Raw genomic sequence first — 21792 nt, forward strand, 5'->3', positions numbered from 1 at the left:
TTTCTTTAAAATGATAAGTAGAACCCATGTACAACCATTGGCAATCAATATCTGTAATGAAGATAAGTTAGAAACCTTCCCCATAATATAAGGAGACAAGGATATTTGTTGTTACCACTATTCAATATTTTACTAGAATATTTTACTGCTACCTACAGCAAAAAAAGAAAAAGAAATTGAAGGAATTAGAATATACAATGAGGAACTACAATCATCACTCTTTATAAATGATATATTTAGAAAATCCTAGAGAATCAACTAGAAAAAAACTAGTTGAAATAATTAACAATTTCAAGAGTCACAAGATATAAAATAAATGCTCATAAATTATCAGCATTTCTATATATTACAAAGTCCAATGGTAAGAGATAGAAAGAGAAAATTTTATTTAAAATAAATATAGAAAATATAAAATACTTTGACATTTCCCTGTCAAGATCAACTCAGGAATTATATGAACACAATTAAAAAATTTTTTTTTCAAAAAATAAAATCAGATGTAAGCATTTGGGGAAATGTTATTTATATGTAGGCTGAACTAATATAATAAAAATAACAATTCTCTCTAAATTAACTTCCTTATTAAGTACCATACCAATTAAACTAAAAAAAAATTATAGAATTAGAAAAAAATAGCAAATTCATCTGAAAAACAAAAATTCAAGGAAATCAACTAAAAAATGTGAAGGAAGATGATGAACTTGTATCAGATGTCAAACTGTATTACAAAGTATGGTAATCATCAAAACAATCTGGTACTAGCTAAGAAATAGAGTGGTAGATCAGCAGAACATATTAGGTTCAAAATACATAGTAGTAAATGACTATAGTGATCTAGTGTCTGAACACCCCAAAGATGCAAACTTTTGGGATAAGAACTCACTATTTGATAAAAACTGCTAGGAAAATTGGAAAATAGTCTGGCAGAACCTAAGTAAAGACCAACATACAATGTCTCAAGAAAAGGCCAAATGGCTCATGATTTAGATATAAATATCTAATATCTATATTATAAGCAAATTAGGGTAGAATGAAATTTTTAGTTCTATGGGTAAAGAGAAGAATTTGTGACCAAAAAAGAGAGAGTATTATGAGATACAAAATAGACGATTTGGATTACATTAAATTGAAAAGCTTTTCCACAAACAAAGCCAAAGCAGATGAATTAAGTAGGAAAGCCGAAAACTGAGGTAGGGGTGGGATGAGGTAGGGATAAAGGTTTCATTTCTCAAATGTTTGGAAAACTGTGTCAAATTTACAGGAATATAAGTTATTACCCAATTGATAAATGGTCAAAGGATATGAATAGGCAGTTTTCAGAAGAAGAAATCACTTATCTGTAGTGAAATAAGAAATAATTATATGAGATAATGTTCTGTCCCTCAGACTGTTAGAGGGCTGGACTATAGTAAAAACAAAAATTTTGTTTTGTGGTTCTTTAAATAAAGAAACTGCATAGCCCTGGGTGAGGGGGATAAATGTCCTCAGCTGCTGCATCTGGCCCACAGGCTGTAATTTGAGGACCCTATAGGCCTTGATTATTGTGTTTTGTGTCTGGTGTGTTCCAGTGATCTACCACTCTATTTCTTAGCCACTGTTCAAATGGTTTTGATGACTGCTGCTTTATAATATAGTTTTGGATCTGTTTTATTATTTTCATGATTTCCCTCGATATTCTTGGCCTTTTGTTGTTCTAGCTAAATTTTGTTATTTGTTTTAGCTCTATAAAATAATTTTTGGCAGTTTGATTGGTATGGCCCTGAACAAGTAGACCAATTTAGGCAGAATTGTCATTTTTATTATATTTGCTTGGCCTACCCATGAACAATTGGTATTTTTCTGCTTGTTTAGATCTGACTTTATTTGTGTGAGAAGTGTTTTGTAATTGTGTTCATATAGTTCCTGGGTTTGTCTTGGCAGGTAGACACCCAAATATTTTATTTTAGCTATCATTATTTTAAATGAAATTTCTCTTTCTAATTCTTGCTGATGGGCTTTGTCAGTAATATATAGAAATACTGATGATTTGTGTGGGTTTATTTTATATTGTGCAACTTTACTAAAGCTGTTGATTGTTTTGAATAGGGTTTTGGATGCTTTTCCAGGATTCTCTAAGTATATCATCATATCACCTGCAAAGGATGATAGTTTTATTTCCTCTAATTACTTTAATTTATTTTTCCTTGCTTATTGCTAAAGCCAACATTTCTAGTACAATATTGAATAATAGTGGTGATAATGGGCATCTTTGTTTCACCCCTGATCTTATTGGGAATGCATCCAACTTCTCTCCATTACAAATAATGCTTTACATAGACACTGCTTATTATTTTAAGGAATATTATTATTTTAAGGAATTATTTTATTATTAATATGGTCAATTATACTAATAGTTTTCCTGATATTGAACCAGAACTGCATTCCTGGTATTAAATCCCAGTTGGTCATAGTGTATTACCCTACTAATGAGTTGCTGTAATCTCTTTGCTAACATTTTATTTAAAATGTTTGCATCAATATTCATTAAGGATATGATTCTATAATTTTCTTTCTCTGTTTTGACTCTTCTGATTTAGACCATATTTGTGTCTTAGAAGGAATTTGGCAGGACTCCTTTTTTCCCTAGTTTTTTCAAATAGTTTACATAGCATTGGAATTGTTCTTTAAATGTTTGATAAGATTTACTTGTAAATCCATCTGGCCCTGAAGATTTTTTTCTAAGGAAATTCATTAATGGCTTGTTCAGTTTCTTTTTTCTAAAAAAAGGACTGTTTAAGTCATTTATTTCTTCTTCTGATAATCTGGGCAATTTCTATTTTTGTAAATATATATCCATTTCAGTTAGATTGTCAGATTTGTTGCCATACGGTTGGACAAAAACCATTGGTGGTAAGTTTACTCATCATTTTTGATTTGGTAATTTTTTTTTATTTTTTCTAAGCAAAGTAACCAAAGATTTATCTATTTTGTTGTTTTTTCCATAAAACCAACTCTTATTTGTATTAATTAATTCAATAGTTTTTTTTAGTTTCAATTTTATTAATCTCTCCTTTGAGCTTCAGCATTTCTAATGTGGTATTTAATGGGAGGGGGTTAATTTTTTTTTTCCCCTAGCTTTTTTAGTTTCGTGCTCAATTCATTGATTTCTTCTTTGTTTTTCATCATGTAGCTATTTAGAGATATAAAATTTTCCTTAAGAACTGCTTTGGCTGAATTCAATAGATTTTGGTATGTTGTCTCATTATTGTCATTCTCTTGCATGAAATTTTGGATTGTTTCTGTGATTTGTTGTTTGACCCAAATTTCCAATTGGTTTTTAGTCTATCTTTCCCTGGCCCTTTATTCAATATAATTTTTATTTCATCATGATCTATAAAGGAAACATTTTTATTTCTTTCTTTCTGCATATGATTGTGAGGTTTTCATGCTCTAATACATGGTCAACATTTGTGTAGGTACCATGTACTTTTGAGAAAAAGGTGTATTCCTTTTTGTCCCTACTCAGTTTTCTCCAGAGGTCTATCATATCTAGGTTTTCTAGGATTCTATTAACTTCTCTAATTTTTCTTGTTTATTTTGTAATTAAATTTGTCTGCTTCTGAGAGAGGAATGCTGAGGTTCCCCACTAATATAATTTCACTGTCAATTTTTTCCTGTTAACTGGCTTAATATCTCCTGTAGGAATTTGGTTGCTCTACCACTTGGCTGTATATATTTAGTATTCTTACTACTTCATTGTTTGCAGTATCCTTTAATAAGATGTACTTTCCTTTTGTATCTCTTTTAATTAGATCTATTTTTGCTTTTGCTTTATCTGAGATCAGAATTGCTATCCCTGTTTTTTTTAAACTTCAGCTGAAGTATAAATAAATTCTGTTCCAATCTTTTACCCTTTACTTTGTATATATCTCTCTGTGTCAAATGTGTTTCTTGCAACAACATATTATAGGATTCTATTTTTTAATCTCTGCAATTCATTTCTGTTTTATGGGAAAATTCAACCCATTCACATTCACAATTATGATTACCAGCTCTGTATTCCTCTTCATTCTATTTTCTTCCTTGTTTGTATTTTTGTTCTTTCTTTCTACTTAGTTCCTCTTAGTGTTTTTTTTAACCCTGTTATCTACAACCTTATCTTCTACCACCCCTCCCCCCTTCTCTGAGTAATGTTTTTTAACCCATCCCACCCACTACTTTATCTTCTATGATCTTTCCCTCCTTCCCTTATCTTTTTTTCCTTTTATTTCTGTCCTTCCTTCTATTCTGCCCCTCCTTATTATTTTCCTCTTTCTCCTGCTACTTTATAGGGTTAGATAAATTTCTATAATTTATCTGAAAGATTAAGTTATTCTGTCTTAGAGCCCAAACTGATGAGATCAAGTTTCAGATAATACTCATCCCTTTCCCTTCTTTCCCTTGATTGTAATAGGTCTTTTGAGCCTTATGGTATGAACTAATTGTCCCATTATACCTCCCCTTTCTTCTTTTTCTTGGACAGATCTTTTTCCATCCCTTAATGTCTTTTTCTTTAATGTCATCACATCAGAGTCTATTTACAACAACTTTGGGCCATGCGATACCCACCTCTATCTGCCCTTGTGACAGATATCTTTTGTTTTTGTTCTCAAGAATTACAGATATCTTTTTCCTATCTAGGGATGTAAACAGATTAACCTTTAAATATTTTCCTCTCTTTACCTTTCTATGCTTCTCTTGATTCCTGTGTTTGTGAATTAAATTTTCTCTTTACTTCTGTTTTTTTCAATAGATAGAATTGAAAGTCTCTTACTTCATTAAAGCTCCATCTCCTCCCTTAAAAGATGATGCTCAGTCTTGCTGAGTAGTTAATTCTTGGTTGTAACCCTAGGTGCTTAGCCTTCCATATTGGTATTCCAGGCCCTCCAATCCTTTACTCTAGAAGCTTCCAGATCCTCAATAATCCTGACTGTTGCTCCTTGATATATGGATTGCTTTTGAATTACTGCTTTCAGTATTTTTCCCTTGAGATTGTAGTTCTGGAGTTTTGCAACACTGTTCATTGGAATTTTCCTTGTGGGATCCCTTTCCAAAGGTGATAGGTGGTTCTTTTAATGACTCTTTCCCCCTCTGTTTCTAAAATGTAGGATAGTTTTCCTTGATGATCTCTTGAAAAATGCTATCTAGGTTTTTGTGGTTGTGTGGGGTTTTTTTTTGTCACAATAGATAATTCCTATTAGGACCCTAAACTACCAATCAATGTCATAATTCCCTACTTGCTTTAATAGCATCTTTCTCCTTAATGACATCTGAGGTCCCTTTTTAATTGCTAAACTCCTTTGCTTGCTAAAATCCTCTTATGGATTTAGCCTTCTGTTAGTAGTATAAAAATATCTTTGCCTCTTGTTTGGGAGGAGAGGAGGGGAAACTAAAGAAAGAAAAGACAATGAAGATGATTTCAGGAAAACCTGAAAAGACTTACATGAACTGATGCAATGTACAGTGAATAGAATCAGGAGAATTAGTAATAGCAATATAGTAGGATGAACTCATTTCTCAGTAATTCTCAATAATATAATAGTCCAAGATAATCCCCAGATACTAATGATGAAGCATACTATCTGTTCCCAGAAAAAGAACTGATATTTTCTGAATACAGATTAAAACATTGTTATTTTTCCACTTTCTCTCATTTTTTGAATTGTCTAATAAAAAAATTATTAGTATGAATTTTTTTACATAATTGCACATGTATAACCTATATCTGATTGACTGCTGTCTCATGGAGTTGAGAGGGCAGGGAAGAAAGGAGATATAGAATTTGGAACTCAAAATTTTAAAAAATACTTTAAAATTGTTTTAATGTGTAATTGGGGGAAAATAAAATACTATGTGTAAAAAAAACAAATCCACCAATCATCATCAGAAAAAGATTCCCCCCCAAAAAAATCCCAGGAAATTATAGCTAAATTCCAAGTCTTAGATGAAAGAAAAAAATACTACAAGCAGTCAGAAAGAAATAATTCAAAATCCCTTTACCACAGTCAAGATCATACAAGATTTAGCAGGTGACAAATTAAAAGAAGAGAGGTCTTGAGATATGATAATCTAGAAGGCAAATAAAAAAAACTGAGATTACAACCAAGAATAATCTACCCAGAAAAACTGAATATAATCTTTCAATAGGATGGATATTTAATGAAACAAGAGTATTTTTCAAGCATTCCCAATGAAAACCAGAGCTAAATAGAAAATTTAACTTTCAAATATAAAACTCAAGGAAAGAGTATATAAAGGGTAAATATTAAAGAAAAATCATGAGGAATTGAAAAAGGTTAAACTGTTTATCTTTTTATGTGGGAAGATGATACATGTGTATTCTAAAAAGTTTATCATTTTTAGAGCAGTTAGAAGAATTCTACACAAAAAGACAGTGATCCGATTATGTTGGATGATGTAAAAAATAAAACATAAACAAGAAAGATATATCCATTAGGAAAAGAGAGAAGGAATGAAGAATAGGAAAAAAAAATTACCTTATATAAAAGAATGCACAAGGAAAACAATTGTACAGGTGAGGAAAATGTAGGTCAGAACAGAGAGTGCTTGAACCACACTCATATCTAAAGTGTTTCAAAGAGAGAATATATATATACACATACACATATATATACACACACACATATATATACATACATACGTATAATTGTGTGTGTGTATATATATATATATATATATGTTTATGTATTCATTTGATAATAAAAGACAGAAAGGATTCAAATATTGATCATAGGGAGATCCCGTTTGATTCTTCTAGGAGTATGAGTAGTCAAGGAAAGAAAGAAGCAATTATTATATAATCATTGTTGCATATGTTGAAATAGAATGTTAAATCCAAATCTATATTTTAAATTTTTGTGACCTTTTCTTCTTTTTCAAGATGTTTATAAATAGTATTATGAAAGGTATCTGAGGACATTGGTGGACTTGTTAATTCAAACATTTCTTTCTCTAAATTGGGGATGCTTAGATTTAGAATGATATTAAATTAATCAAAGTGTTTCTGGCTAATTTATGACCAAAGCACAGAGTATTCATATCTTTTTTTTTTAAAACCTTATTATCCTCACTCTTTGCCGATGACATGATGGTATACTTAGAGAACCCCAGAGATTCTGCTAAAAAGTTATTAGAAATAATCCACAACTTTAGCAAAGTTGCTGGTTATAAAATAAACCACATAAAATTTTTAAAAATTTAAATTTAAAATTTAAATTTAAAAAGAAATAAAAAAAAAAAAAAATTTAAAAAAGGGAAAAGGTTAAATTTTTTTTTTGGAAAAAAAGAAAAAAAATTTAATTTTTTTTAAAAAAATTTAAAAAAAAATCCAAATTTTTTTAAATTTTTAAAAAAAAGATTTTTAAAAAAAAGGTTTAAAAAAAAAATTTTTAAAAAAATTTTTTAAAAAAAAAAAAATTTTAAAAAAAAAAAATTTTAAAAACCCAAAGAGGTTTTATATTTTTAAAACCTTATTTTAACCCACCTTTTTTAAATTTTTTTTTTTTAAAAAAATTTTAAAATTTTTTAAAAAAACCCAAAAATTAAAAATTTTTAAAAAAAACCCCTTTAAAAGGTTTTAAAAAAAAAAAATTTTTAAATTTAAAAAGGAAAAAAAAAAAATTAAAAATTTTTTTTTAAAAACCTTTTTTTGGGGTTTTATAAAAATTAGAAATTTTAAAAATTTCCCTTTTCCAAAAATTTTTTTTTGGGGAAGGGGGAAAAAGGGTTTTAAAAATTAAAGGGTTTTTTTTTAAAAAAAAAACCCCAAAAAATTTTAATTACCCCCCCCCGGGGAAAAAAGGCCCGGGTTTTAAAAAATTAAAAAAAAAATTTTTAGCAAAAGTTTAAAAAAAAAAAAACCCCAAAATTTTTTATTCCCTAAAAAAAAATTTTAATTTAAAAAATTTTTAAGGGAAAAAAAAAAAAAAATTTTTTTTCCCAAAAAAAACCCTTTTGGGAAAAAAACTTTTTTAAAAAAATTTAAAAAAAAAAAAAAAACCTTGGGGGCCAAATTTAAAAAAAAAATAAAAAATTTTTAAGTTAAATAAAAAAAATTTTTAAATTTTAAAAAAAAAAAATTCCCAAAAAAAAGGGGGTTTTTAAAAAAAAAAAAAAAATTAAAATTTTTAGGGAAAAAAAAAATTTTAAAAAAAAAAAAAAATTTTTTAAAGAAAGGGGGGTTTTTTTTAAAAAAATTTTAAAAAAATTTTAAAAAATTTTGGGAAAAACCCCAAAAAAAAATTTAAATTTTTTGGGAAAAAAATTTAAAAAAAACTTTGGAAGAAATTTTTTTTTGAAGGCCCAAATAAAAAAGGGAAATGAAAAAAAAAAAAAATAAAAAGGGAAATTGGGGAAAAAAAAAATTGGGGGTTTGGGGGGAAAAAAACCGGGGAAAAAGGGGAAAAAAAAAATTTTTTTAAAATTTAAAATTTTGCCCAAAAAAAAAATAAAAAAAAGGGGGGTTTTAAAAATTTTTTAAAAAGGTTTTAAAAAAAAAAAAAAAATTTTTAAAAATTTTAAGGGTTTAAAAAAAAAGGGGAAAAGGGGGTGAAAAATTGGGTTTTTAAATTATTAAAATTCTTTAAAAAATAAAAAGGGTTTTAAAACCCTTGGAAATTACACCCCAAAGGGGAAAAGGGGAAAAAAAATATTATTTTAAAAAAAAAAAGGACCCTTTTATTGGTTTGGGGGGAAACCAAAAATTTAAAAAATTTTTTTTGGGCCAAAATTAACAAAGGCCCCCAAAAAACCTTGTTTAAAAAAATTCCCAAAGTTTTAAAAAAAAAAACCCCCAAAATTTTAAAGCCCTTTTGTAAAAAAAATTTTTGGAAAATAATTTTTTTAAAATTTTTTTTTTTAATTTTAAATTTTTTAAGAAAAATTTTTTTAAAAAAAGGGGGGGGAAAAGGGAAAAGGGAAAAATTTGGCGGGAAAAAAAACCCCAAAAAAAAAAAATTTAAAAAAAAAAAAAAATTAAAAAAAAACCAAACCTTTAAGGGAATTAACCCCCCAAAAACCCAAAAATTTAAAAAACCCTTTTAATTTAAATTTTTAAAAAACCACCGTTTTTTTTTTAAAATTTACAAAAAAATTTTTTCTTTTCCTTAAATTTTTTTAGGAAAAACCAAAAGGTTTAATTAAATTTTTAAATTTAAAATTTCCAAGTTTTTAAAAAAGGGGAAAAAATTTTTAAAAAAAAAAAAAAAATTTTTAAATTTAAATTTTTTTCCTAAAAAAAAAAAAAAAAAAAAATAAAAAAAAAAAAAAAAAAAAAAAAAACCTTAATTTTTTTAAAAAATTTTTTATGCAAAAATTAATTTTAAAAAAAAAAAAAAAATTTTTTTTTTTTTTTGGGATTTTTTTTTTTAAAAAAAAGTCACCTTTTGGAAGGAAATTTTTTTTAAAAAAAAAAACCTTTAATTTTAATTTTCCAAAAAAATTTTCAAAAATTTTTTTAAAAAAAAATTTTTTAAAAAAATTTTTAAAAATTTAAAATTTTTTTAAAGGTTTTTAAAAATTTTAAAATTTAAAAAAAAATTAGGCAAAATTTTTAAAAGAAAAAAAATTTTTTTAAATTTTTAAAAAAAACCCCCAAAAAAATTCCAAAAACCCAATTCCCTTTCCTTGGTTTTTTTTTTTTAAAAAATTTAAAATAAAAAATTTTAAATTTAAAAAATACCAAAAAATTTTTTAAATTTTAAAAATTTTAAAAAAATTAAAAATTTTAAAAAAATAAAATTTTTTTTTCCCTTTTTCCCTTTTTTTTAAATTTTAAAAGTTTGGGGTTTTTTTTCCTTTTTAAAAAAATTGGAAATTAAAAATTTTAAAAAAAAACCAATTTAACCAATAAAAAAATTTTAAAATTTTTAAAAAGGGGGCCCAATTTTGGTTAATTTTAAGGAAATTATTTTTAGGGTTCTTAAATTAAATTTTTTTTTTTTTAAAAGGATAAAAAAATTTTAAAAAAAAAAAAGTTAAATTGGGAAAATTTTTTCCCCCCTTTTTTTCTTTTTTTTCCAAAAATTCCGGGAATTAAATTTTTTTTAAAAAATTTTTTAATATTAAATTTTAATTTTTTTTTTAAATAAAAAAAAAAATTTTAAAGGAATTTATTAAAAATTATTTGACCCAAAAAAAATTTTCCCTTTTTTTTAAATTAAAAATTTTTTTAAATTAATTTTTTTTTTGGTTAAAAAGGGGAATTTAAAAATTTTTTAATAAATTTCCCAAATTTTAAAATTCCCTTTAAAAAAAAAAATTTTTTTAAAAAAAGGGGGAATTTTTTTTTAAATTTTAGTTTAAAAATTTTTTTTTTTAAAATTTTTTAAAAAAAAATATTTGGGAAATTTAAAAAAAATTAATTTAATTTGGGGAAAATTTTAAATTTCTTAAATTTTTTAAAAAAAGGTTAAATTTTTTATTTAATTTTCCCGGGTTTGGTTAAATTTTTTTTATAAAATTTAAAGGAAAAAAAAGGAACAAAAGGTTTTTCCCTTTTTTTTTTTTTTTTTTAAACCCTTTTGGGTTTTTAAAAAAATTTTAAATTTTCATTTTTTTTTTAAAAGGGAAATTTAAAAAAACCAAAAAATTTGTTTTTTTCCCCTTTTAAAAAAAAAATTTTTCTTTTCCCCAAATTTTGGTAAAAATTTTTTTCCCTTTAAAAAATTTTAAACCTTTTTTTTTTTTTTTTTTTAAATTGTTTTAAAATTTTAAAATTTTAAAATTTTTTGGGTTTTTAAAAAAATTTCCTGGTTTTAAAACCCAAATTTTTTTTTTCCCCCAAAATTTTTTTTTTTTTTTTTGGGGTTTTTAAAATTTTAAAATTTTTTCCAAATTTTTATTTTAAAATATTAAATTTCTTTTTTTTGGAAATAAATTTTCCTTTTTAAAATTTTGGGGAAAACCTTTTTTTTAAATTTTTTAAACTTTCTTTAAATTAGCCCTTTTTTTTTTAAAAATTCCCTTTTAAAATTTTATTAAAAAGGGTTTTCCCAAAAGTTTCCCAAAATTTGGTCCCAAGGGGGAAAACTTTTTTAAAATAAAAAATTTTAAATTAAAAAATAATTTTGGAAATTTTTTTTTTTTTTTTTTTTTTAAATTTTTTTTTTTTTATTTTAAATTTTTTTTCAATAAACCATTTTAATTTAAACAAAAACAAAAACCTCTTTTAAAAAATTTTCCCCCCCCCTTTTCCCCAAATTGGAGGGGGAATTTTAAAATATTAAAAATAAAATTTAAAAAAAAAAAGAAAACCTTTTTTAAAAATTTCAGTTTTTTTTTTAATTTTTTTTTTTTAAATTTAAAAATGGGTTTTATTTAAAAATTGGGAAAAAAAATTTTTTTTTTCCAATTTTTTTAAAAAACCCCAAAAAAATTTTGTTTTTAAAAAATTTTTAAAAAATTTTTTAAATTTCCCAAAAAAAAAAATTTTGGGGAAAAAAAATTTTTTTTTTTTTTGGTTTTTTTCCCCCCTTTTTTTCCCCCTTTTTTTTAAAAGGCTTTTAAATTTTTCCCCCAAATTTTTTAAATTTAAAAAAATCCTTTTTCCATTTTACCCTAAAAATTTCCAAAAATTTCCAATTAAGGTTTTTCCCCTTTTAAATTCCTTTTTAAACCCCCAAAAAAGGGGGTTTTTTAAATTTAAATTAAAAAAAATTTTTTTTTCCTTGCCCCTTTTAAAAATAAATTTTCCCCTTTGGGACCCCCCCCTTTTTTTTTTCCCTTCCAAAAATTAATTAACCCTTTTTTAAAAAAACCTTTTGGGGTTTTTTTTCCCCCCTTTTTTTTTTAAAAAACCCCTTTTTTTTAAAAATTTTTTTTTTTTTTAAGGGTTTCTTTTTAAAATTAAAATTTTCTTTTTTTGGGTTTTTATTTTTAAAATTTTAAAAATTTCCCTTTTTTTTTTTTTTTAAATTTTTTTTAAAAAACTTTTAAAATTTTTTTTTTTTATTTCCTGGGTTTTTTTTTTTTTAAAAATTTTTTTTTTTAAAATTCCTTTTTTTTTTTTCCCCCTTCCCGGGTTTAAATTTTTAAAAATTTAAAATTTTTTTTTTTTAAAAATTTTTTTTTTTTCCCCCTTAAGGGGGAAACCTTTTTAAAATTTTTTTCCCCCCCCAAAAAAAAAAATTTTAAAAAATTTTTTTTAAACAAAAAAAAAAATTGGAAAAATTTTTTTAAAAAAAACAAAAATTTAAATTGGGAAAATTTAAGGAAAAATTTTAAAAATTTTTTTTTAATTTTAGTTCCCTTCCCCCAATTTTTAAAATTTTTTTTTTTCCCCTTTTTTTGGTTTTTTTTGGGTTGGGTTTTAATAAATTTCCCCCTTTTTTATTAAAAATTTTGGGGCCCCCCCAAAATCAGGTTTTTTTAAAAAAATTTTTTTTTCCCAAAAAAACCTTTTTCCCCAACCCCAATTTATTTTTTTCCCAAAAAAAATTTTAAACCAACCCCTACAAAACTTTAAAACTTTTAAACCCCTTTCCCTTTTGGGGTTTTTGGGTTTATTTTTTTTTAAAAAAAATTTTAAACCCCCAAAATTCCAAACCAACCTTAAAATTTTTTTCCCAAACCCCAAAACATCAATTTTTTTTCCCCTTTTCCCCCAAAAATTTTTTTTCCTTTTTTAAATTTGGGGGGAAAAAATTTTTTTTTTTAATTTTAAAATTTAAAATTTCTTTTTTTTTTCCCCTTTTTTTTTTCCCAAAATTGGTTGTTTTTTTTTAAAAATTTTTTAAATTTTTGGAAATTTTTTTTTTTTCCTTAAAATTTTTAAAAGGTTTTTTTTTTGGGTATTTTTTTTCCCCTTTTTTGGTTTTGGTTTTTTTTTAAAACTTTTTTTTGGTTTTTTTTTAAAATTTTCCCTTTTCCCCTTTTTGGGGAAAAACCCCCCCTTTAATTTTAAAAAACTTCCTTTTCCCCAAAAAAATTTTTCCTTTTTCTTGGAAATTTTTAATTTTTTTCGGGTTTTGGGAAAACCCAATTTTTCCCCATTTTTCCAAAACCCTTTTTTAAAATTTTTTTCCCAAATTTTGGGTTTTTTTTTTTCCTTTTTTCTTTTTATAACTAATTTTCCCTTTAAAAAAATTTTTTTGGTAACCTTGGTTTTTTTTTAATTTTTAAGTTGGACCCAAAAATTTTTTTTTTTTTTTTTTAAATTCCCTTTTTTTTTTTAAATTTTTTTTTTTCAAGGTTTAAAAATTTTTTTTTTTTTATAAGGCTAAAAAAAAATTAGTTTGGTAATATTGTCATCTTTAATTTTTGCTCGCCCTATCCAAGAGCATTTAATATTTTTCCTTGGTTAGATCCAGACTTAATTTGTGTGAAAAGTGGTTGTAATTTTGCTCCATAAAGTTTCTGGATTTTTCCCTTGGCAGATTTCCCTAAATATTTTATATTATCAGTAGTTACTTTAAATGGAATTTCTCTTTTGTAACCTCACTGTTGGAAAAGTGATATAAGAATCTATTGACTTATGTGGGTTTTTTATAACCAAACCTTTGCTAAAGTTGTGGTTATTTCTAATAACTTTTAGAGAATCTCTGGGATTTCTAAATACCATCATGTCATCGGCAAAAGGGATAATTTGGCTTCCCATTTGCCTTATTCCTTTTCCTTTAATCTCTTTCTCAGCTCTTATTGCTTTATAGCTAGCGTTTCAATCAATAAAATAAATGAATTAGTGGGCAACCTTGTTTCAATTCCAGATCTTATTGGAAATGGTTTGCAATTTGCTCCATTACATATGATTTAAACTGATGGTTTTAAATAGATGCTGATTATTTTAGGGAAAAGTCCATTTTTTTTATCTCAAGTGTTTTTTAATAGGAATGGATGTTGGATTTTTATCAAATGCTTTTTTCATCTATTAATTGATCATATGGTTTTGAATTTGGTTTTAAATGGCCAATTATATTGATGGTTTTCCTAATATTGAACCAAACCCCATTCCTGGTATAAATCCTACTTGATCAATATGTAACCTTTGGAGATGATTTTCTGTAGGTCTTTTTGCTAAATTTATTTAAGATTTTGGCATCAATATTCTTGGGAAGTTGGTCTATAATTTTTTCTCTGTTTTCAAGCCTAACCTGGTTTAAGGTATCAAACCACAATTGTGTCATAGGAAGGTTTTGGTAGGACTCCTTCGTTTCCCTATTTTATCAAATAATTTATATTTGGGGCCAATTGTTCTTTAAATGTTTGGTAAAATTCACATGTAAATCCATCTGGTCCCGGGATTTTTCTTTAGGGAGTTGTTTAATTGCCTGTTCATTTCTTTTTCTTGAAATAGGAACTATTCCCAAACCAATTTTCTTCCTCCAATTTTGGGAAGTCTTGTATTTTTGGGGTAGTCATCCATTTCCTTAGGTTATCAAATTTATTATAAAAGTTGGGCAAAATAACTCCTTTTATTTCTCATTCCTCTTCCCTTTTGGTGGAAAGTTCTCCTTTTCATTTTTAAGGATTTACTAATTTCATTTTCCTCCCTCCTTTTTCTTAATCAGATTTACCAAAGGCATCTATTTTATTGGCTTTTTCATAGAACCAACTCTTGGTTTTATTAATTTTGGTTCAATAGTTTTTTTAATATTTTTAATTTTCCTTTTAATTTTGAATTTCCCCAATTTAAGTTTATTTGATTTGGGGTTTTAATTTGGTCTTTTTAGTTTTTTGTTAAAAGCCCAATTCATTAATCTTTTCTTTCTCTTTTTTTATTCAAGTAAGCCTCTGGGAGGAAAATTCCCTCTTATTACCCTTTGGCTGCATCCCAGAAATTTTGGATGATGTCTCATCATTGTCATTATCTTGAGGAAATTATTAATTGTATCTTAATTTGTTGTTCACCCAATCATTTCTTTAAGATTGAGATTGTTTAGTTTCCAATTGCTTTTTGGCCCTTTCCCCAACTTTTTTTTGGTAAATGGGAAATTGAATTATGATCTGGAAAGAAAGCATTTCTATTTTGCCTTTCTTTGCATTTAATTTTGGAAGTCTTTATGTCCTAATATATTCAATTTTGAATGGGTTCCTGAACGCTTGAGAAGAAAGTAATTTCCTTCTATCTATTCAATTTTCCAAAGATCCAACATACCTAATTTTCCTAATATTCTATTTACTTTTTAATTTCTTTCTTATTTGTTTTGGTTTGGTTTGTCTAATTCTTTGGGAGTGCAAGGTTGGGATTCCTACTATTACAGTTTTGTTTTATTTTTCTTTAACTTTCAACCTTCTCCTTTAGGAAGTTGGGTGCCATACCATTGAAAATTTAATATTGATATTCTTCTTTTTGGTACCCTTTGGAGGGTAGTTACCTTTCCTATCTCTTTTAAAGGATCCCTTTTACTTTTGGCCTGAATAAGGATGGCTTCCCTTTTTGATTCTCCACCTGAAGCATAATAGTTTTGCTCCAGCCTTTTTACTTTTTACTCTATAATTAATCCCCCTGTTTTTAAATGTGTTTTTTAAAACAACATATTGTAGGGTTCTGACTTTTGATCCAGTTGCTATCTGCCTCCTCTTTATGGGAGTTCATCCCATTTACCCCATTTTACGGTTAAATTCTAAATCTTATTTTCCTGCCATCCTAATAACCCTGATTGTGCTTTACTTTCTTGCCTCCCCAACCCTCTTTTCCCCCTTTTAAACATTAACCCCTTTGTATCACGATACTTATCCTCTTTTAATCCCTCCCTCCCCCTTTGGGTTTTTCCCCCTTCCTTCCTTATTTTTCCTTTTTTTTCCCTCCCCCGTTTTTTAAGGGCGGAGAGAATTTTTTCAAAAAATGTCAATTATTTTTTCTTTTGAGCCAATCCTTGATGGGGAGTAAGATTCACACAATGTTTTCCCCTCTAAATTCCCCAGGATATGGATAAGTTTCCTTAGCCTCTTTGTGGGATGTGGCCCTTTTTATCCCTCCTTCCCACCTTGTTCTGCCTTTCCTTTTCCTTCTACTTCCCTTTTTATGTTATATCAATTACAATCAAATTATACATGTTTCTTTTGTATATCCACAACAGAAATAAATTCTCAAGAGTTATTTTTCCTTTTCTGCATCTCTTGGGTTTATTCTTGGAGATCAAATTTTTGTTTAGTTCTGGTTTTTCTTCAGGAAACAAATGGAATTCATTTTGTTTCAATTAAATTCCATCTTTCTTCCCTGGGAAGAAAATGCTCAGGCTGGGTGGAATTCCTTTGCATCTCGTTCTTGTGCCCTTTGAATATCATATTCCAGGCCCTTTCTTTCCTTTTTAATGTAGAGGCAGCCAGATTTGGGTGATCCTTATTGTGGCACCTCGGTATTTAAATGGTTTTTGGCTGTTGTAAAATTTTTTCCTTAATCTGATAGGTTCTGAAATTTTACAATAAATTCCTTGGGGTTTTTTATTTTGGGGTTTCTTTCAGGAAGGTTCGATGAATTCTTTCAATCCTATTTTACCTTCTGATTCTTTACATCTGGGAGTTTTTGATGATTTTTGTAAAAATAGTATCTAGGCTCTTTTTTTCATCTAGTTTTCAGAAAGTCCAAAACCTTTGATTATCTCTCCTAGATCTATTTTTCCAAGTCTTCGTTTTCCAAGTAGAAAATTCGTGGTTTTTTTCCAGTTTGTCATTTTTGTTTTTGCTTGACTGATTCTTGCTGCCCCAATGAATCATTAGTTTCAATTTGTTCATTCTAATTTTTAAAGGAATTATTTTCTTCAATAGCTTTTTTACTTTTTCTGTATATGTCCAATTGAGTTTTTGAATTATTGTTTTGGTCTGTGGAATTTTTTTCCATTTCACTAATTTTTTAGTGAATTATTTTTTTCCAATTCAAGATCCTACTTTCTTGGTGTTCCTTTGTCTTTTCCAATTCAAAATCCACTTTCTTGAATTCCTTTATTTTTCCCAATTCACAATTCTTACTTTCCCTGAGATTTTTTATTTTTCCAATTCAAAATTTTTTTCCCTGCACTTCCTGGGAATTTTTAACTTTTCCAATTTATTTCAGGAAGTTTTTGTTTCCTTTTAAGGTTTTCTTTCCTTTCCCCATTTATCTCCCAACTCTCTTTTTGAGACTTTTAATTGGTCTCTTTCTATTGGAAGCATTATGGAAGGAGGAAGGCCCTGATGCATTTTTTGCTTTTTGAGGGTCTCCTTCAGGTTTTTGACCCTCTTTTTCTGCATAGGAAGTTGTTATTGTTCTTTTCATCTTTTTATTCATGTTTTAAAGCCTTTAGGGAGGTCTCCTAGGCAAGGGGACCAGCTTTCCTTGCAGAGCAGGAAAGATTTAAACCCGATTTCCGGCTCTGAGGGTTAAGTGCTCTTAAGAGTTTTCCCTTCCCCCAACAGGAAGTGGGATTCAGCACTGGCCGAGCCAATAAACTGCAGTAGGGCTGGAGTGGTTTATCGAAGCCCTTGGCCAGAGAATAAGTGGTGAAAGTGTCCCGCCCGGCCGGAGCCTCTTGTGGGACTGTGGTGCAGCTGACGCAGACCCCAACAAACTCTGCCCAGTGTCTCTTGGCCGTACCTCGGCCCTGGAAAGCTCTATGGCCCCAAGCCGGCTCCCCACTGCGCCAGATTGGAGGCTAACCCGGCTGGCGCCCTCCTGCTTGCAGGATCACAACTGCCCAAAGGAGAAGCCCCGACTGGGGTTGGGGGCCCTTTGTGCTGAGATCTGTGCCTTCACCCTCGGTTTGGAGACTCTCCTCGAACCCAATTTCTTTCCCCGCTCCTTGCCCCCCTGGCCCCCAGCCAACCTTTTTGGGAGACCAGATTTTCTTCAGCCGGTGAGTTTTTCTACTTCTTATCTTTTTCTTTTGTAGCAGTCAAGACTATTTTTGAGGCTCGATATAATATTGATAAAGAGGGTAAGAGAAGAGCTTAGAAAGTCGCGTGTGTCTTCTCCGCCATCTTGGCTCCGCCCCCTACTTCAGCATTTTCAATGTGATTTCCACCAAGTATTTCAGTTAAGCATAACAACATTTCTAACTACATTCATACATTCATCAATATTTTTAACAATCCCAACGATCTGATAACTTTACGTTTTAATTAATTATTCTTTCTAAGTGAATGCTAAATAAAAGCAGTTTGACATAATGGGTAAATGGCTGGTTTAAGAGTTAGGAGTGCAGGTCTCACCTCCAATATATAATGGTCACATAACTTTAAATAAATCAGTAAACCTCTCAACAATTCCATACAAATCTTTTAAGTCTGGGAATTACACAATATTTGCATTAGAAGAGGAAAGTTTTCACACCAGTAGTTTCCTAAACCAATAAATCTCAAGTCCAGGCCAGAAAACAAATCAGTTTCTACATCCCTAATTAGAATTTTTAGACAAGTTCAGGGATTATAAATTATATTTTTTACCCTTAATTTTAATGCTCTGAGGCAATGTTTTTATAATATGACTACTACTAGTGATGCCTTTGTATGCCAATAACCTTAACTTTTCTCCTTCAGAGATTGTGCTAGAGATGGAAGCAACTGGATCTGCTGAAAACTTCACCTTTGATGTACATTCATTTTTTAAAAAGGATCTAACTTAAGAATCACCTTTTAAAGCAACTATCTCAACCTTACTCCCCATTAATAATTCTCATACTTGTTATTCTATAGAATTTTTAGTTGACAACACTTTGATTCACTATACTTAGTCTGTATTAAGGTGTCTTTTGTGATTCTCTTTCTTCTACAATATGCAGGGCATTCCAGAAATCTTAGTGTAATTTTGAGCTATTAAAATTTAAAGCTGCACTAAGACTTTTGGCAATATCTATTAGGCAAAACCTCTATAAAGCCAGGGATTATGTTTCCAACTTGTTTTATATCCTCACAGCTTTCATTAGAATACAGTATAAAACAGAAGTTCTTATGCATATTTGCTGAATATATATTGTATGATTGTAGTCATTCATTTCTGTGATAAGGGGATAAGAAGCCAGGCTAACTAGTTAATTCCTAACATGCATTGACACAGTTGGTCACAAACATGTAGTCTAAGAAATAAAAAGAAGTGTTTTGTTTTAATGTTATAATAACTGTTGTGTTATCATTTTTTATTTGGTCTGAAAGAGTAAGCTCAGATGGAATCTTGGAGCCTTAAATTATTGACAATTTGCTTTTATTCTGGTATGGAATGTAAGTGTTTAAAATTAACTTCTATATCATTCAAAGTCCTTTACTAGCACCCATTATTTGACAATAGTGAAAATATTACTCACCTTGACTCTTTTTTATAAGAGGAAGAAGTTTTAGAGTTGTCCTGATGCTTCCCAAAACATTGACATCTATAACTTTTTTTAAGTCATCAAAAGATATCCATTCCATCTTACCACACAGTGCTAGACCAGCATTATTTACTAGTCCCCAGAGAGCTAGGAGAAACAATATTTTTATAATCAATTATTACAGTAATGATTGAAGAAGAGAACCTTTGTCTATCAAAACAACATTATTAGCTACCTTATGATACTTTCGTGAAAATTACATTTTTCCACCTTGTTTTTATTTGTCTTTGAATGAGCAGTTATATAATTGAATAAATTAAAAAGTATTTGTATCATTTGAAAATTGATTTTATTCTGTAATTAACCCTATTTTCTATTTCTACCCCATTTTGTATAATTTCTCAATCCAATTTTTCAGTCCCTGAGATAAGGTCAGGAACACACAGAGTTTTTTTCTCTTGGCAGTGATTTGCCATTTCCTCCTCCACCTAATTTTACAGAAGAGGAAACTGAGGCAGACAGGATTAAGTGACTTGCCCAGAGTCACCCAACTAGCTATTGTTTGAGTCTGAATTTGAATTCAACTCTTTTTGACTAATGCTCTATGCACTGAGTCTCTTAACTGCCTTCTAGACATCAGTGAGTCTGCTAACTCAGGTCTACTAACAAAGCCTACAAGATGCTGACAGCTCCCATAAAAAAAATTAATATTCCTTAATTGTCAGAGAAAGATGGTTATTAGTCCCACGTGAGTATGCTAGCCCATGTCATGATGCCCCCATTCCCATAATGCTCTCTACCCTGGAAATAGGAAATAATTGGCAGAGGGAAGGCACTAGAAGGAAGAGGAATTGGGAAAGACTTACTGTGGAAGATGGGCTTTTTCCTGCAACTTGGAGGAAGCTGGGAAAGCCAGGAGGCAGAGATGAGGAGGGAATATTTTCTATGCATAGGGGACAGCCAGTGAAAATGCTCAGAATAAGGGGAATATTATTAGACAAAAACTCACAAGTCAATCAATCAGTGAACATTAATTAAATTAGTTGATTTAAATTAATTAAAGCCACTTCATCTCTCTGTGCCTCAGTTTTCTCATCTGTCACATAAAAGAGTTGGACTTGGTGATCTTGGATTATAAATCCAGTATCTACCAAATTTTCTAATGTTTCCATTCTATTTGGAACCATACCTACCAGAAGTTCATGGGAGATGGGAAGTTGGCAAAGATGAGGGAAAGAAGAGAGAGGAGAGAAGTGATTTTATTCTAATTAACTTTCCCTAAAAAACGGTTCTGGAAAATCCAGTTCCTCACAGGATTGTTGTGAGAAAAGTGTTGTATGTGAGTTATTAGACAAAGACACATCAATAAACAAACATTAGGTGCCTACTCTGTGTCAGACACTGTAATAAGCATTGAGGATATAAGTACCAAAAAAAGATTAAGCTATCCCTTCTCTGCAGGGAACATTTAAGAGGAATAAAAGAGAAATGGTATGAAGGAGACGCAGGGAGGGAAAGAAAATTTTGGATGTGGTTTATCAGTCTTTTTGCCCTGGGGATAGGCTATAACTATGCACATTAGACTGGAAGAAATTCCATTGGGCTGTACTGGTTATAGATTGCAGTCTTAGAAACTCATTTCTCCTCCACTCACCTTTCTCCCTCAAGTCTGGGATCCAAACGTTAGTTTTTACTCTTACCCACTTAGGAAACCCTGTCTAGAAGTAAAAACAGTGGGTGCTCTCTTTGTGAGGATAGGTCTTAGCCTTCAGGGTGTTCATAGAATGAATAGCTAGGGTCTGCTCTGAAGTAAGGAAAATACTGTACCCTTTTCAGGCAGATTCTTCAGGAGGAAGTCCTTGGCGTCCACCACATCTTGATCTTGAGTGACATCGAGTTTAAAAACATGCATGCGACAGCTACCTCCTGCCTCCTGCCTCAGACGTTGTGCTCCTTCCCCATCTGGAAAGAGGCAAGTAGCAAACACAGTGAAACCAAGATGGAACAATCTCAAGGCCAGGGAATGCCCAAAACCAGTATCACAGCCAGTGACAAGCACTGCTTTACCAGTCACATCAAGTTTTTTCTGATGAAAGCTTACAGAGGAGACAAGTTTTCTCCAGACTAGCAGTAGTAATCCCAAAAGGAGAGCTCCCCAGAATGGGTGACTCCAACCATGCATGAATTCTAACATCGTAGGTTCAGCACAAAGGAAGAAATTGGGAATTACAGGCATAGCCTGACTTATCTCCTAAGGTAATAACAGAACATAGAGAAATGTGCCTTCCTTATGCAACATAGAGAAATGTGATACTAAATACTTTAGACTAACTGGAAGGTCAGAGTAAGCCCTGGATAAGTTCCTCCCCCAACTCCTCCCTGATAGTGGAATGGTTGTTACAGTCTGTGCTAGGAGGGGGATGACTACTCTATAAACAAATAGACTGCCAGGGTAAACTCTAAAGGATGCAATGGGAAGTCTGGGGATTTGCTGTGCTGGCAATGCCCCTGGCATTGTTCGTAAATTGGCCCAAAC

The 21792-nt window shown here is 29.1% G+C and overlaps 1 protein-coding gene across 2 annotated transcripts in view; it reads right to left on the reverse strand.

The window, feature by feature from the left end:
• The window catches only part of LOC100933530 (D-beta-hydroxybutyrate dehydrogenase, mitochondrial), a 74042-nt gene that overhangs the window by 24165 nt on the left and 28085 nt on the right, over positions 1-21792 (reverse strand). Inside the window, exons 2-3 of one of the 2 annotated variants that reach the window (XM_031951107.1) lie at positions 21084-21218; positions 19251-19403 (exon numbers count right to left, since the gene is read on the reverse strand). In XM_031951107.1, the coding sequence (XP_031806967.1) occupies positions 19251-19403; positions 21084-21218 (288 nt within the window). Of the gene's footprint in view, positions 1-19250; positions 19404-21083; positions 21558-21792 lie in introns of those variants that run through there. The other variant, XM_031951106.1, reaches the window with a different exon arrangement.

This window comes from Sarcophilus harrisii, chromosome 2, assembly GCF_902635505.1.
Source record: "Sarcophilus harrisii chromosome 2, mSarHar1.11, whole genome shotgun sequence".
Lineage (NCBI taxonomy): Eukaryota > Metazoa > Chordata > Mammalia > Dasyuromorphia > Dasyuridae > Sarcophilus > Sarcophilus harrisii.